Consider the following 15,303-nt stretch of genomic DNA (forward strand, 5'->3'; position numbering starts at 1 on the left):
ACTGAAGTTAAACAATGTCCTATGCTGACACTGGTTTGTGCATTAAAACAGGCTTAGTTTAGGCCCCAATACTTACATCCTCAAGGCCTCCAGTTCGGCTGACAACTTCTCAAAGGTAGCTCTGACTTTCTGTGTCTGTCTGTCGTAGTCAATGACCAGCTGCAGCTGAGCCTCCTTGGAGTGGATGGTACCAACAGCATCCCATAACGCTGCTGTCCACTGGCAACTCAGTCGCTGCATGGACTCAGGGTCATAGGCTGAGCCATTGGCAACAATGCTGACATCCCCATTGGCTTGGTCTTGCTTTGAGATGGAGGAGATCTGCTTCTGAGCAGTCTGTCTACAGTGCTAACACAAGAAGTGCAGTGCCACTGTGATCGACATGAACGAAACCACAGACTATCTCTCATTGGGTTTATACTGTTACAATATACATACCTCAGCCTCCTCCACTTGTTTGGCCATGTCTGTAGGGTTGAGCACTGCTGGGAGGTTGCGACAACTCAATATTTGGATCACCAGTCTGTTCAGCTGGGCCTCAAGGTCAGCAAGAGAAGTGTCCAGAATATCCAGAGCGTCTTCATGAGGTCTGGTCTGTGGTCACAAAAACACGAGTGAAAAAAGGGCTAAGCTTTAGGTTGGTCTCTGTAATCTTGTATACTTTCAATCCAATGCAGTGGTTTTGCTAGGTACTTTCTATGGTAGCCCCCATGGTGTTGCTAGCTGATTGCTTTGGTGCTGCTAAGTGGTTGCTATGGTGTTGCTATGCAGTTTTTAGTGCTTTGCAGTGCACAACTATAATTGTAACAGTGCCATCTCTCCGCACTGGGTCTTCAGAGTGCACAATTTCATGGTATTTAAGAAAATACTGTTTTTATAAAGTCGCTTCGAAAACTACCTCAATTAGCAAACTCTCGGCTCCTGTCCTGGACATCTTTTTAATCTCACTGAAGATGTCCTTCATTGTATGACCCAGCGGCTCTTCTTCTCCCTCTTCTTCTTCTGGTGTCTGACTCTCATTCCTGGCTACTGGGGTATCTTCAGCAGGGGCCTCTGATTGATCCCGTACAAGTTCCTAAGACAAAAAAAGGACAGTCAGTCCAACATGGCGATCATACTGTGATTACAGGACGAGGGGAAACTCGTGATGGCAGAAATGAAAGCAGGCTCTATTCAGGCTAAACCAGAAATGAGATATCCAAACCCTTCAAGCCTTGAGGGCATGCTTGACAATGTTGCAGATGATACACACAAGCCCATGCTCTGAGAATGTGTCATCCCAGTCAATGAGACAAATGTGATGGGGTCTCCATTTCTTGCCACAAGGCAGAAGTAATGGTTGTGTGTGTGTGTGTGTGTGTGTGTGTGTGTGTGTTTTGCACATCATTATTATCCTCATGGAACCAAAAGTGGTTCCTCTGTAGCATCCCTCAAAGAACAATTTGAAGAACCTTTATTTTTGAGCGTGACCTCAACCTCGAAGTCCTCGACAGCCTCTACACACCAACGTTAGTTTTGTTAGCTCATGCTAAGAAGCCCACTGCACACAGACACTTCCTTGGCAGCATACATGCAACTGCCTGTTACCTGGACCGAGCCGTTGCCTTCAGCGTGCATCAAGGTCTTTGTGGATTCTACACCAGCAGAAACAAGCCCTTCCTCAGGCTGCTCCTGACCATCCTCTTGTTTACATATTGTTTGGACCTTAGTTCCCTCCAACTTGACTTTGCGCCTGTTCGGTGGACTGGGTTTGATTGATGGTTCTTCTAATGTTGGAGATATTTTGAGATCAGCTTCATCATTCTTCTGGTTTGGTGGGCTTGATTCAAGCAAAGGTTCTGCCAGCACTGGAGCCCTTTCAAGATCTTGATCTTCACTTTGCCGGTTTGGAGGACTTGGCTTGACCAATGCTTCTTCTAAGATTGGAGCAATTTCAAGATCAGCTTTTTCTTTCTGTTGCTGGTTTGGAGAACTTGGCTTGACCAATGGTTCTTCAAGCACTGCAGAAATTGTGAGATCAGCTTTTTCTTTCTTTTGCTGGTTTGGTGGTTTGATCAATGATTCTTCCAGCAATGGTTCTTCCAGCATTAAAGCCATTTCAAGATTTTGATCTTCACTTTGCCTGTTTGGAGGACTTGGCTTGTTTATTGGTTCTTCTGGAACTGGACACATTTCAATATCAGCCTTTTCTTTCTTTTGCCTGTTTGGAGGACTTGGCTTGATCAATGGCTCTTCCAGCACTGGAGATATTTTGAGATCAGCTTTACCTTTCTTCTGGCGGTTTGGTGGACTTGGCTTGACCAATGGTTCTTCTAAGATTGGAGACATTTCAAGATCAGCTTCATCGTTCTTCAGGTTTGATGAACTTGGTTCAAGCAAGGGTTCTTCCAGCATTGGAGCCTTTTTAAGACCTTGATCTTCACTTTGCCTGTCTGGAGAACTTGGCTTGATCAATGGCTCTTCCAGCACTGGAGACATTTCGAGATCAGCTTTACCTTTCTTCTGGCGGTTTGGTGGACTTGGCTTGATCAATGGTTCTTCCAGCACTGGGTCTTTAAGCACTGGAGCCATTTCAAAATCAGCTTCATCGTTCTTCTGGTTTGGTGGACTTGATTCAAGCAATGGTTCTTCCAGCATTGAAGCCATTTCAAGATCTTGATCTTCACTTTGCCTGTTTGGAGGACTTGGCTTGATCAATGGTTCTTCCGGAACTGGACACATTTCAAGATCAGTCTTTTCTTTCTTCTGCCGGTTCGGAGGACTTGGCTTGACCAGTGGTTCTTCTAATATTGGAGACATTTCAAGATCCGCTTTATCTTCACTTTGCTTGTTTTGTTGAGTCTGTGAAAGAAAAGCCTCGTCAAGTTCTGTATTTCCAGGTGTGGACACTTTCTCGCTCTCTGCTCTCTGACCTTTTCGTCTTAGGGGAGGTGTTGGCTTCATCAAGCACTCTTGTAGCTGGAACGTAAGAAGTGCAGATACAGGGTCACTTTCCATTTTGCCATTCTTCCTTCTTGATGGAGGGGTGGGTTTCACCAGTGCCACTTCCATTTCATCAAGTTTGGAAACGAGTGAAACTTCACTTTCAGCTCGACTTACTTTTCGTCTCACCGGTGGGGTGGGCTTTACAAGAGACTCCAGATCAGTACTGCTAGATGTTCTGCTTACAGTTTCTTTAGATATTGTGTCACTCATATTTCTGCCATCTCTCCTTCTTACCGGAGGTGTGGGTTTCACCAGAGCTTCGGTTTCATCTGTTTCGGAAACCATGGAAATGGCATCAATCTCAACTCGACTTGCTTTTCGTCTGACTGGTGGGGTTGGTTTTACAAGAGGTCCCTCAAAGCCTGCTTCCAGTTCCACACTGGAGAGGAGATCTTTTTGTCTCCTGGAAGGCGGTTTTGGAGGGGTCTCCAGGTCAAGTGAAAATCTTCTATCGTCTCCCTTCTCTTTTCGTCTTCTTGCTGGTGGAGTTGGCTGAGAATCAAGATCAAGTGACAGCCGTTCACCTCCTGACTTCTCTTTACGCCTTCTGTTTGGTGGAGTTGGGAGAACCTCCAAACAAGGAGCCTGGATGGAAGGGGCAGAGGGAACATTTGCCACCTCTGGTTGGTTCTCTAAACTGATCGACAACCTGTCGTCTTCCTTCTGGCATCTGGTTGGTGGGGTGAGTTTCACCTTAGACTTCACTGTTGGTGATTTATCACTTGGTGCTGCAGTCTTTGTCTCTACAACATCTACAGATGTCTGCAGTTCTTCCACAGGCCTGCTCTCAGTAGACAAGGGCATCTTCCCACTTGGCGCAGAATCTTGTTTTCTTCTAGCTGGTGGAGCTGATATTGCTTCTAAGGTCTCAGGTTGCTCATCAGTTTTGGGTGTCATCCTTAAAACTTCAGCCTCAACTGACTCTTCAACAGATTCTTGTCCTGGAACTACAGGTTCAGCTACCTCCTCATCTCCTTCACCAGGCTTTCTTGTGGTAGCATCCAATGCCGGCACATCTGCCTCTGCAGCTGGTTCTCTGCGTATCTGTATGCCTTCTCGTTGGTCCAGAATGATATATCTTCGTTGAATCTCTCGAGGGCCATTATCAGTCCAGTCCTCCAAACCAAGAGGCTCCATCACTCTACGGGCTTCATGTGGACCGTTGTCTGTTGTCCAGTTTCCCTCTCCCTCCTGATGACCAGCATTTGGTCCATCGTTGCTAGTCAAGGTTCCTACAACTGTGGGAACTATTGTCTCCTGGGTCACTGCCTTTTCTGGAAAGGGTCCTGAAGGTCCATCAATGGGTTGCATTTCTTCAGCAGGATGCACCTGACTTGGTTCAGTGCTTGCAACCATGTCCACCTCACTTGATTGGTCATGTTCACCCAGGCAGATATCATGGTCCATTGCTACATCTTCTTTTGCTCCCCTTGGGTTTTCACCTTCTTTAGCCCCAGCATCCCAGCTTACCATTGGTTCAGACAGGGTGGTATCATAGCCAGTGGCTGCACCCGAAACTATTCTTGCTGTATTAGGGTCAGTTGAGGAACTCAGGAACTCTGTAGTTTGAATGTGTACACTGTCAGTGTCCAGGACAACTGCAGCAACTTTCTTTTTTGCCATTTTACTGTCCCCACTCGTGTGTTCAGCAGCATCAGGAATATACGGATATTTCCCAGGTTCATCTTTGTATTCCAACTCTGTTCTTTCAGACACACTGACCTCCGTGGCGGATCTTAAACCAAAATCACTGTCCTCACGCTCTGCTTGTGGACCTTCAGATTCAAGGAATTTTCTGTGTAGGTCTTCTTCACCTATTGCAGGCAAGTCACTTACAGGAATCATGGAGTCACTTCTGACTTCTGATAGCACTTCCGATGGCACGGACAAGGCCATTATTTCTTGATCATCAGTTTCTAATGCTGCCAGTTGTTGTTTTGCTATGGAAGCATCCATCTTTTCTGAAGTCTCCTCAGAGAATCCCAGGGGCGTCTCCATGTGCAGAGCCTCAGATGTTTTTTCCATCTTAATCCATTCAGAATCTGCTTTCTCCGTGACTGAATCTAATCTAAGAGCTTCGGCGTGTAATCCTAATCCAAATTCATCCACCACTGTTTTTGGACTTTCCGATTCCAAAGAACCCACCGATTCCTCCTTTAACGCCTTAAAGTTCTGACGTTCTTCAGAAAAGAGAGTTGGCATCTTTTCAAGTCTTTCCTCTTCCCTCCCATCATTTGTTCTCTCATCCTTTGTTGGGCTTGGTGCAGGAATCTCAAATTCACTGACTTCTGTTTCTAGATTACCCGTCACAGATGATGCTATGTCTGGTAGACCAGCAGATGCGAGTTCACTTTGGTAGGCCTCTATCCCTGTTGTCGGCAGGTGTTCTGCAGTGGGAGAGGCTGTCACAATTTCTTCTGCTATGGAAACCTTACCTTCTTTGTGCATAGTCTCAGACGGCTGACGCATAGCCTTGTCATCACTCTCCAGAGATGGTTGCTCAGCTATGTTCATTGGTGCTGAGATAGAGGTGGCAGTTTGCAGAAGACACTCCTCCAGCTCCTCAGATCCTTGCTCTAGTCCAAGAGAATCATCAAAGACCCTACTTTTCTCATTCTCGGTTTCTGGACACTCAGATTCGGAGAGCTTCTTATGTTTATCATCCACCCGTGTCTCAAAGCCACAAGGTTCTTCAGAGATGTCTGCTTGTATCTTTTTTCCTACATCCTGCTTGCTCTCAATCTCTATAGTACTCCACTCACTCTCTCCTTCATGTGGAACGGCAGTCCCACTGACTCCTGGTGCACTGACCAAAGGTACACTGGGTGCATCAGCCTGGACAGCATGTCTCTGTGATGTTTCTGGTTGCTGATCCACTGAGGAAGATTCTGTCTGTGAAGATTGAACCATTGAGCTTCCATCATTCTCCTTACTATCTTGGCCCTCTATGGTTGTTGGTGAGGAAATATCTTGCTTAGACCAATCAAGCTCAACCTTTGTGGCAGGAATGGTGGGTGGTGGTCTGTGGCTCTCAGAAGAAACCTGGCATAATGGAAAAGCATTTTAGCAAATAATAATGTGATTTCAGAAGAACTACTGATATGACGACTGTGAAACTTGATCTGACTGCAAGTAAATTCTGGAAATAAAAGCTAGAGAAAGGTTCTGAAGATCTCCAGTAGAAGGTATGTTTGCTCCATCATGAAAGTTAAACAAGGAACTGGTAATCTGAATTTGGAGATGTACTTTTGGAATACCTCTGAAGCCCAGAAAACATTGTGAGCCTTGTACCCAACAGGAAGTTTTGTCCACGGCTTCCATGTTGGCCCTACATGGGCATTTCCACCAGGGTCACTGGTTGGACCAGGAGGTGTTAAACATGGGCTCCATCTGGGTTGTACACTGACACATGGGATCCATGTGACCTTAGATGGGACCCATGTGAGATTAAGCATGTAATGTATTTGGGAAGCATTTGGGAAGTCCTACTGGGTCCCAAAAACAACACATGTACAAACTCACTCAGAGCCCATGCCCACCTGGAACCCACCTAGCCCATGTTCAACCCATATGAGCCCCACATGAGCATGTCGACCGAGCTGTTTACCTGTGAGTCCAACTGATGGTTTCGTGTCTCCAGTGATAATCTAAGAGCCTCCAGTTGGATCTTCTCTTCAAGATCCTGAAAAATAAAAACACATTCACATTACAATATACACTATATGGACAAAAGTACTGGGACACCAAGAGTTGATCCTGCTTTTGTTGGAGTAACTGCCTCTATTATCCAGGGAAGGTTTTCTACTAGATTATGGAGGAGCATTGCTGGATTTGACTGCATTCTGTGACAAGAGAGCATTAGTGAGCTCAGGATGTCGGATGACTCTAGCCCACTCTAGCCCATGCCTGCCATCAGGAATGCCAATTAGGTGCCAATTGGTTCATGTTTTTTCTATGCTATTCTATTGGCAATATTTATCTACAGGGACTAGATACACTGTGTGTGTATGTGTGTGTGTATTTGCACATCTGTGTCAGCAACAGGTGCAACTTAAAGTAGCTGAATCCATTCATTAGAAGGGGTGTCCACAAATATTTGGACACAAAACAAGCAAGCTGAATTCAGTTCAAACTCACCTGCATCCTCTGCTTCTGTTCATTAATAAGAGAGTCAGCATCCTTTAATGCAGTGGCACAATCTCTCTCCAACTTTCCAGCCAATTCCGGACCCAGACAATCCCTGAGTAACTGCTTATGAGACACTGCCACCTGCAGGTTCTTATGCAGTCCTGCACCTTCCTCTATCATGGCCTGAGGAATCAGCACAAACTGATGACTTCTACCCCACAACTGAACTTCCACAAAAACAGCAATGAGGGCAACACCATTATAAGGATGCACAAACAAACCTGCAGAGCGGAGGCAGAGTCTGAAGGAGGTTGTGTGGACTGGTTCCAGGCATGAAGGGCATGTAGTCCCTCTCTCACGCAGCGCACCACACTGTCAGCACAGTCATTCTGCCTTTCCAGCAGCTTGGAGCGCAAACTAGCAAAGATGCAAGACAAATACACATGAAGAATAACCGAGCAGCCAGTGGAAGATGTACGGATAAGGCTTACAGAAGGAATAACTGTGGTACCTGCAGTACTGCTGAGTCACAGCATCGATTGCGGTAATTACGTCAGCCGAAAGATCCTCCTCAGAGGGGACCATGCGGAGCTCCTGTCCGAGGTCCCGTACTTTGCCCTCTAAAGCCTCCAGTCCCTTCTCACAATTCTGAGAACCAAAGACACAGTGAAAACCATGCCAGTAACACAAGTAGATACGTCCAAAAGTATGCGGACACCCCTTCTAATTGGTGAGCTACTTGGGGGCACCCACTTCTAGCAAAAAAACAGTTTATCCTGCTTTTTGTTGGAGTAACTGTCTCTACTGGAGCATTGCTGTGAGGATTTGATTGCAAGAAAGCATTTGTGAGGTCAGGATGTTGGATGATGATCACGACCCCACCTCATCATCAACTCCCCAACTCATCCCAGCATGATCCCACTGCTCTACACCCAAATACCTTTCTTGGGATGCGGCGTGTGTGATGCTCATGTGGCTGAATACAATCAAATTCTCTTAGCAATGTTCCAACATTCCTAGTAAACAAAAGCCTTCCCAAAAACGTAGAGGCTGTTACTGGTGTGTGTGTGTCGTGGGGGACCAAGATCTATACTGTACATCTGCTTATATGAATGGTTCTAAGCCCTGGACCTGGAACTACAACACCCTGTTCTGGCCCTTCTCCCGCTCATGCAGCCTTATTAGCTAATGTCCAGGACACCGAGAATTGGCCTGAAACCATAGGGCTAATATCAATAAGTGCGGAGGTATTTCCAGTACCTTAAGGTTATGCCAGTTTTCCTGTAGCTGGCTAATAGTCCTGTTTCCTTCTCCAAACTCTAGACAGTGTTCCTGAGCACGGAGCTCGTTCTGGAGGCCCTCTGCCTGCGCTCTGAGGCCCTGTGACCTGCCAGTTAGCTTCAAGTCAATGTCAGCCAACCTGGCTTGACAGGCAGCAAGCCTTTCGGCTATCTCGCTCTCAGAAGAGGTGCACAGTACATGGAGCTGGCTGACCTCCAAGGTCAGCGCATCACGACCTCCAGGCGTGCACAGGCTGATCAGGGAGCCTTTGACCACGTCCAGCTCCTTCAACTCGCTCTCCTCCCTCTTCACGGTCTGGAGAAGAGCCTGATGCAGTGGCAGAAAGACAAGGGAATAACTACTACTACTGACTATGTTCAGAACTAATAGTATTAACCTCTTATGCTCCATGACTTTTATTAGACCCTGATAACTACTATTGGGAAGCTACATGCTACATGCTACTAGTTATATCAGTTCTACACCAGTCCACTTACAAGGTCTGTGTGTCAAAATCAGTCATTAATCTTTTCTAAATTACCATTTTCCATCCTTTCTTAATCTTGTAGAATCTAACAAATGAAACATTTTTGTTATGGTACCTTTAAGACCCAGATAAACTGCTATAGGCTGAATAGGTGGATGAATGGAAATGTACTGTACCTTTAAGACCCTGATAAACTGCTATAAGCTGAATAGGTGGATGTATGGAAATGTACTGTACCTTTAAGACCCTGATAAACTGCTATAGGCTGAATAGGTGGATGCATGGAAATGTACTGTACCTTTAAAAACCTGATAAACTGCTATAGGCTGAATAGGTGAATATATGGAAATGTACTGTACCTTTAAGACCCTGATAAACTGCCGCTGGACAGTACTGACTGCTTAAATGAGACACAAATAGACAGAAGTGCTGATAAACTGTATAACACTAATGCTTTTCCTACTGTTGCTGTACGGTGCGGCCATCTTGGATTTTGAACTCAGGATTGGTGAGACATTCCCAACTTTCCCCGAGTAGGAAATTTGACTTTAGTTGAAATTTCGGTTAAAATGGAACGCAGCACAGTGAAACAGTGCACCACCACACGTGACTCAGCCTATAGGAATTCAAGCAAACCTTTAAAGTGTTGATGGATCCCTGTAGCCCCTGGCGATCAGTGGGCAGAGGTCCAAAACCTTTGACTTGTTCTCTCAGCCAATCCTGAGCAGCGCTGTGCTGCTCCACCAGCTGAATGCAGTCTCTCTCTGTGTGGATGCCCTCGTCCAGACTCTTACTTAACTCCTACACACAAAACACAACTCACACCAGTGATACAAGAACCTCTCCAGACGTCTCCAAATCTGTCTTGGTCACGTCACCAAGATCTCACCGTTAGCTCTTTGATTAACCCCGGGATGCACTCCTCCATGGCTGCCCAGGATGGGTCGGACCAGCTGGGGTCCCGTGTGAGCTGGCTCATTTCCCGCCCCAGGGCCTTCAGGGCGGACAAGGTAGGAGTCAGAGACCTTGCTTTGTCCACCAGAGCCCGGGCCTGCTCCACGGTGTGCCTCCGCTCCCCTAAGCCGGGCCAAGGGAAGCAACGGGGCAGCGCCTCTGCCTGCTTTCTCAGCTGCTCCAGACGAGACTGGGTCTGCTCCCGCTGGCACTGGCATGAAACCAGTCGCTCCACTACACTCCTCAAAAGACTGTGGGAGAGAGATGAGTTTGGGTCAGCAGTGACATCAACTTAGGGCAAAATTTCTTCCCCAATTTGTCTTCTTAATTTATGCAGCCAATTACCCAATCCACTCGTTAGCACTCCCCCTCGATCACATGTAATGCTCCCAACACCAATGGTGAGACTGACACATGCCTCCTCCAACACACTCATGAGAAAGTGTCAGGTACCCTGCTCTGAGGCACCCACCCGGAGAGAGCATGGCCAACTGTGCTCTCTCAGGCTCCGGCTGCTGATGGCAGGCAGCATGCATCCTTCTAAAGAAATTAGACAAGCTTCAGAAGGTCAGAGGTTTCAATCCCTGGTCATGCCCCAGTAATCCGTGGCTTCTGAAGGAATGTTTTATGGTCTGGTAGAAGGGAATTTTACCAACTCTTAAGCATGGTGGTGGGAGCATCATGCTTTGGGGACTGATAAACTGCACAAAGTGAAGTGGACTACCTCAGAATTCCTCAGCATAACCTCAGACCATTGACATGCTACAGACCTGTGAATCTCTTGAGCGTCCTGCAGCACTCCTTTCCACTCTTCTTCTAAGTACTTCAGCTTCTGTAGCAAGGCGAGTCTCACATCTTCATCCAGGTCTTCACGAGTGCACAGGCTCTCTGCTTTTCTCTTCAAGGAAGCCATCTTGCAGTTCCCTTCAGGACGAAGGCTCAGGACAGCCTGGGGAGGAAACATTGTAATGATTGTGATCACGAGGACATTGAGGTGCTCAAGACGTTACCAGGCGCTTGACTTGAGACGTATTCTGTGTCTGATGTTCTCACCTGAGCTTTGTTGAGTCTCTCCTCAATCTCATCTTGGGTGCCATGAGTACTTTTGCCCAACGAGTCTACGTCCTGCATCCTTTTCTCAACCCAGGACTGCGTGGTCTCCTCCTGGGACTGGTAGGCCTGGAGCTCCTTTGCAAGAGAATCCTGGAGCTCAGCCTGCTTTCGAAGCTCTTCAGCAATTTCCAGCACCATTCTCCACTTCCCCTGTACGTCCCCTAGAGTGCGCTGGACTGAGTGCTTCTTACTGTCTTCCAGCTTGCTGTGGACACACACACTCTCTCCTCGCATCTTCAAAGCAGCTAGCATGGAGTCTCCTTCTGGCTGCAAGTCCAGGATGGCCTGCATGTTACAAATAAGCCAAACATCAGGGCCCTGGTCCTCATGACACTGGACTTTCTATCTTACCGGCACGTGTAATCTATGGGTTGTATTTCAATTTGGAGGCAACCCTTGAGTGGCTGCAAAAGACCTGCAGCAGGATTCGGTGGCAGCCGGCACTGAGGTTTCAGTTTGCACAGTAAGGTGCATACTAAACACTGAAGCTCTCTGTGCCTGTACACCTCTCCTGACCCAAAAGCTAAAGGACAGTCAGCTCCAGTCTGCTCAGAACCAGATAAATAAGCCACCGACGTTTTAGGATTCTGTTCTGTGGAGTGATGTGGAAACAGAACTGGAGCTTATCGGGCCAACGGATCAGCAGTATGTATGTCTAGAGGATCATTGGACCTTCCAACAGGAAAGTGATCCCAAGCATACCTCAAAGACCACCAAAGGCTTGGATTCAGAAGAAGTCCTGAAAGATTCTAGAGTGGTCGTCACAGTCGCCTGACTTGAACCCCATTGAAAATCTTTGGTGGGATTTGAAGAAGTGCTTGCAGAAGCAAACCCAAGAATATTAGTGAACTGGAGGACACTGCCCATGAGGAATGGGCAGCAATTTCTAAGGAATGCTGTCAGAACCTGGTGTCCGGCTATGCATCATGTTTGCAGAAGGTCAGAACAGCAGAAGGGTTCTCTACTAAGTACTAAAATTTGGAGAAAGCCCTTCTATTAGTTTTACATTGTGTCCAGGATCCTGTTCTTTTTGGCTTAGGAATACTCAAATGTGTCTTACCTCTGAGATATTAAGCCTCTCTTGTACAGGGGTGTCTTTGTCCAGCCATTCAAACCTCTGCTGTTGCTCCATGACCCACGTTCGAACATTCTCCACTTGGGAGTAAAAATCCTGAAGCTCCTTCTCGATACTGTCCTGAAGCTCTGCTTGGCTCCTCAGCTTCTGAGCGAGCTCCAGCACTCCTGTCCACTCCTGCTGTACGTCCATCAGTGTCTGCTGGACAGACAGCTTCAGGTCCTCCACAAGGCCTTCAAGTGCACATACACTCTCACCTCTCTCCCTCAAAGCAGCAAGCTTAGAGCCTCCTTCGAGTTCATGGTTTAGGACAGCCTGAGGTCCAACAGAAGCAGAAGACATTTACCTATGATAATAAAGCTGTGTATGTGGGCATTTGCACATCTATGTTAGAAATGGGGGCAACTTAAAGTCGCTGAATGCGTTCTTTGAAACATTTGGACATATACTGTAAATGCATCAGATATTCAGTCTAATGGACATTTCAAATAAAACATTATACAGGTGTTCTCATACCTGAGCTCTGTCACGTTGCTCCTCAAATGGACAGGCACTATCCAAGGACTCCAAGGCTTTTTTCAGCTTTCTGATCCAAGCTTGAGCATCTTCCCCCTGGTCTTGGAAGTGCTGTAGCTTCTTTACGAGTGAATCTTCATGTTCAATCTGGTCCTTCAGGTCCTGGGCAGCCTGCAGGACTTTTTCCCATCCCTCCTCCAGATCTCTCTGACGCTTCTCTATCCCGAGCCTCTTCTCACTGCCAAGTTCCTTATGAGCACTTATGCTCTCCCCCCTTTTCCTCAGAGCTGCCAGCTTGGAGTTGCCTTCATGTTGCAGGTTTAAGACAGCCTGAATGGAAAAGCAGAGGAGGTTGAGTTGCTTCATGACTACAGTTTCAGTTATGTCTACAGGGTTAGGGACCACAGAGTTAGGGACACTTGGATCTGTTGCCTGAGAAGAAATTCAAACCTTATTTTTAAAAGATTCTAAAAACTTTTTTAGTTTAGCTTTTAGTAATGAATCTTTCCCCTCAGATAAAGGTTGCCGATCCAGGAGTTCACGGACACAGGGAAACTGAGATGCTGAGCTGAATATGTCGTCCTGCCGCTAGCACACACATTTACTCAGGTTTGTGGAGGGTAGAGCAGATGGATGCCAGTGTGTCAGGGTACTCCCATGTCTGTGTTACCTTCTGGCTCCCTCCTTTTAATGAGGCTGTTTAAATAGTCAAATCTGCTGGAGTCATTAGCACACTCCACTCTCTTTACCTTTTCCGTTAATGAGGTAATAACTGACCACCAGTTCAGTCTGATACAATAGAAGACTAACTGCTGGCCTTCCCTGCTACCCACAGCAGACCAGCTGTCCACCTGTCACGCTCCCGCATCTGCCTCCAAACTCTTATCTTTAATAATTTATCAATAGTTCTGGGAAGAGGAGGCTGGGTTTAGTTCTTAGTTCCATGGTTCCATGTTTTGATTATTATGTTTTAGAACGTCAGTTTTTTATTTTAATATTAGGTAATAACAGCTTTTTATAGTTCTACTAATTTTCCCACAATATTTGGGCAGACCTTCACTATTTTTAACTTGTCTAGCTCAAATATTTCCTGCACAATAAAGTAACAAGCTAATTCTAAGCTTTTCCTAATTCCTGAATTCTAAAATTCTTTCATTTGTCTGCCTAAATTCGTGCCTCTGAGCTCACCTGCACCTTGCTGTGATTCTCCTGGTTTGTCCGGTCTTGGTCCAGCCAGTCCAGCTTTTGCCTCTGCTCCTGCACCCAGGATTGGACAGATTCCTCCTGCTCTTGGAGGGCTTCTAGCTCACTTGAGAGAGAATCTTGGAGTTCGGCCTGATCCTTCAGCTGCTGTGCAAAATCCAGAAGTCTTCTCCACTCGTCTTCTACGGTTCTGCGGTTATGTGTGAGTTCCTGCAGCTCACTTTCCTCCAGCTCTTCACGAGCACATAGACGCTCCCTTGCTTTGCTCAAAGAAGCCAGCCTGGGGTTACCCTCAGCACCCAGAGACAGAACAGCCTGGAATTACAGAAATCAGCTAGCATTCATTTCTGTGCAAAAGAAGCTCAATATTTCAAGCATTTGGGGAAAAGTATCCATATTTGAATGCAAATTTCATACTTTCAGGATATATGGCATCCCGATTATTACTTTTATTTTAACGTAATTCTTTATATACAGTCTTTTTTAATTGAAGCTCTGAGATTGGTGGACCACTGTTTCACTGTTCAACGACACCTGCAGAAATATGGCCCTCATGGAAGAGCCATCAGAAGAAAACCTGCATCCTGACCACACAATTCAGGCTCAGACGTTTTCAAAGGAACATCCAACCAAACAAGTCTGATGTTTTCTAGAAACAGGTTCACAGGTGTAAACCCATGAACTTCTTGGCTTTCGTACCTGAACCTGGCAGAGCTTCTCCTCTATCGAAGCGTCTTTGTCTAATGAATCCAGACCCTGTTTCAAGTCCCTAATCCAGGTCCTGAAGCTGTCCTCCTGAGCATGGAAGGCCTCTACCTCCTTCTCCAAGGCTTGGTAGACTTGGGCCTGGTTCTCCAGACGGATTCCCAGACTGTGGTATCTGTCAACCAGGGACTCGCTGTCTTTAAGCAGAGGGTCAGCTCTCAGACCCCGCAACCTCACAGAGGTCAGCAAATCGCTGAAGGCTTCGACCCGACCGCTGTAAGGGACAGAGATTTTTTGATGGTTTAGATGGTCTACAAGCATAATTAACCTGACCAGGCCAGACACCCAGTATGACTAAGCTTGACCATGCTGGCTCTTACTGGTCAACCAGCACCACCAAGCTGGTTGACCAGCAAACCAACAAGCATCCCCAAGCTGGATGACTAAGCTTGACCATGCTGGCTCTTACTGGTCAACCAGCACCACCAAGCTATTTGACCAGCATGACCAAGCTGGTTAACCAGTAAGACCAAGCTGATTGATCAATACTACCAAGCTGGTTGACCAGCAAACCAACAAGTACAGCACAACCATCACATTTGAACGGCACAACCATCACATTTGAATCCAGCTACCAGCAAAAGCTGGTCTTAAGCTGGACCTTTCAGCAGAACTATGCAGTAATAACATGTTATTAATCCATAAAATAACAGCATATCGACGGCGATGTCCTCACTGTTACAAATAAATGACAACAGTACAGCTTGTAAAATTACATAAACATTAGCTTTAGCTTTGATGTGTGTAATTACAAAGTGTTTCTCAATAGCTGTAACAGCATATTCTCTTTTATGTG

General features: G+C 46.4%; 1 protein-coding gene across 1 annotated transcript in view; it reads right to left on the reverse strand.

Annotated features, from left to right (window-relative positions):
- The window catches only part of syne2b (spectrin repeat containing, nuclear envelope 2b), a 123,356-nt gene that overhangs the window by 73,174 nt on the left and 34,879 nt on the right, over nt 1–15,303 (reverse strand). The window contains exons 41-57 of the mRNA XM_072677330.1: nt 14,442–14,721; nt 13,728–14,057; nt 12,540–12,869; nt 12,009–12,338; nt 10,889–11,233; nt 10,606–10,784; nt 9,771–10,086; nt 9,518–9,682; nt 8,374–8,721; nt 7,625–7,761; nt 7,395–7,530; nt 7,123–7,296; nt 6,593–6,667; nt 1,588–6,027; nt 899–1,075; nt 439–594; nt 77–348 (exon numbers count right to left, since the gene is read on the reverse strand). Coding sequence (XP_072533431.1) covers nt 77–348; nt 439–594; nt 899–1,075; nt 1,588–6,027; nt 6,593–6,667; nt 7,123–7,296; nt 7,395–7,530; nt 7,625–7,761; nt 8,374–8,721; nt 9,518–9,682; nt 9,771–10,086; nt 10,606–10,784; nt 10,889–11,233; nt 12,009–12,338; nt 12,540–12,869; nt 13,728–14,057; nt 14,442–14,721 — 8,190 coding nt within the window. The remainder of the gene's footprint in view (nt 1–76; nt 349–438; nt 595–898; nt 1,076–1,587; nt 6,028–6,592; nt 6,668–7,122; nt 7,297–7,394; nt 7,531–7,624; nt 7,762–8,373; nt 8,722–9,517; nt 9,683–9,770; nt 10,087–10,605; nt 10,785–10,888; nt 11,234–12,008; nt 12,339–12,539; nt 12,870–13,727; nt 14,058–14,441; nt 14,722–15,303) is intronic.

The sequence above is a fragment of the Salminus brasiliensis genome, chromosome 4 (genome assembly GCF_030463535.1).
Source record: "Salminus brasiliensis chromosome 4, fSalBra1.hap2, whole genome shotgun sequence".
NCBI classification, from domain to species: Eukaryota; Metazoa; Chordata; class Actinopteri; order Characiformes; family Bryconidae; genus Salminus; species Salminus brasiliensis.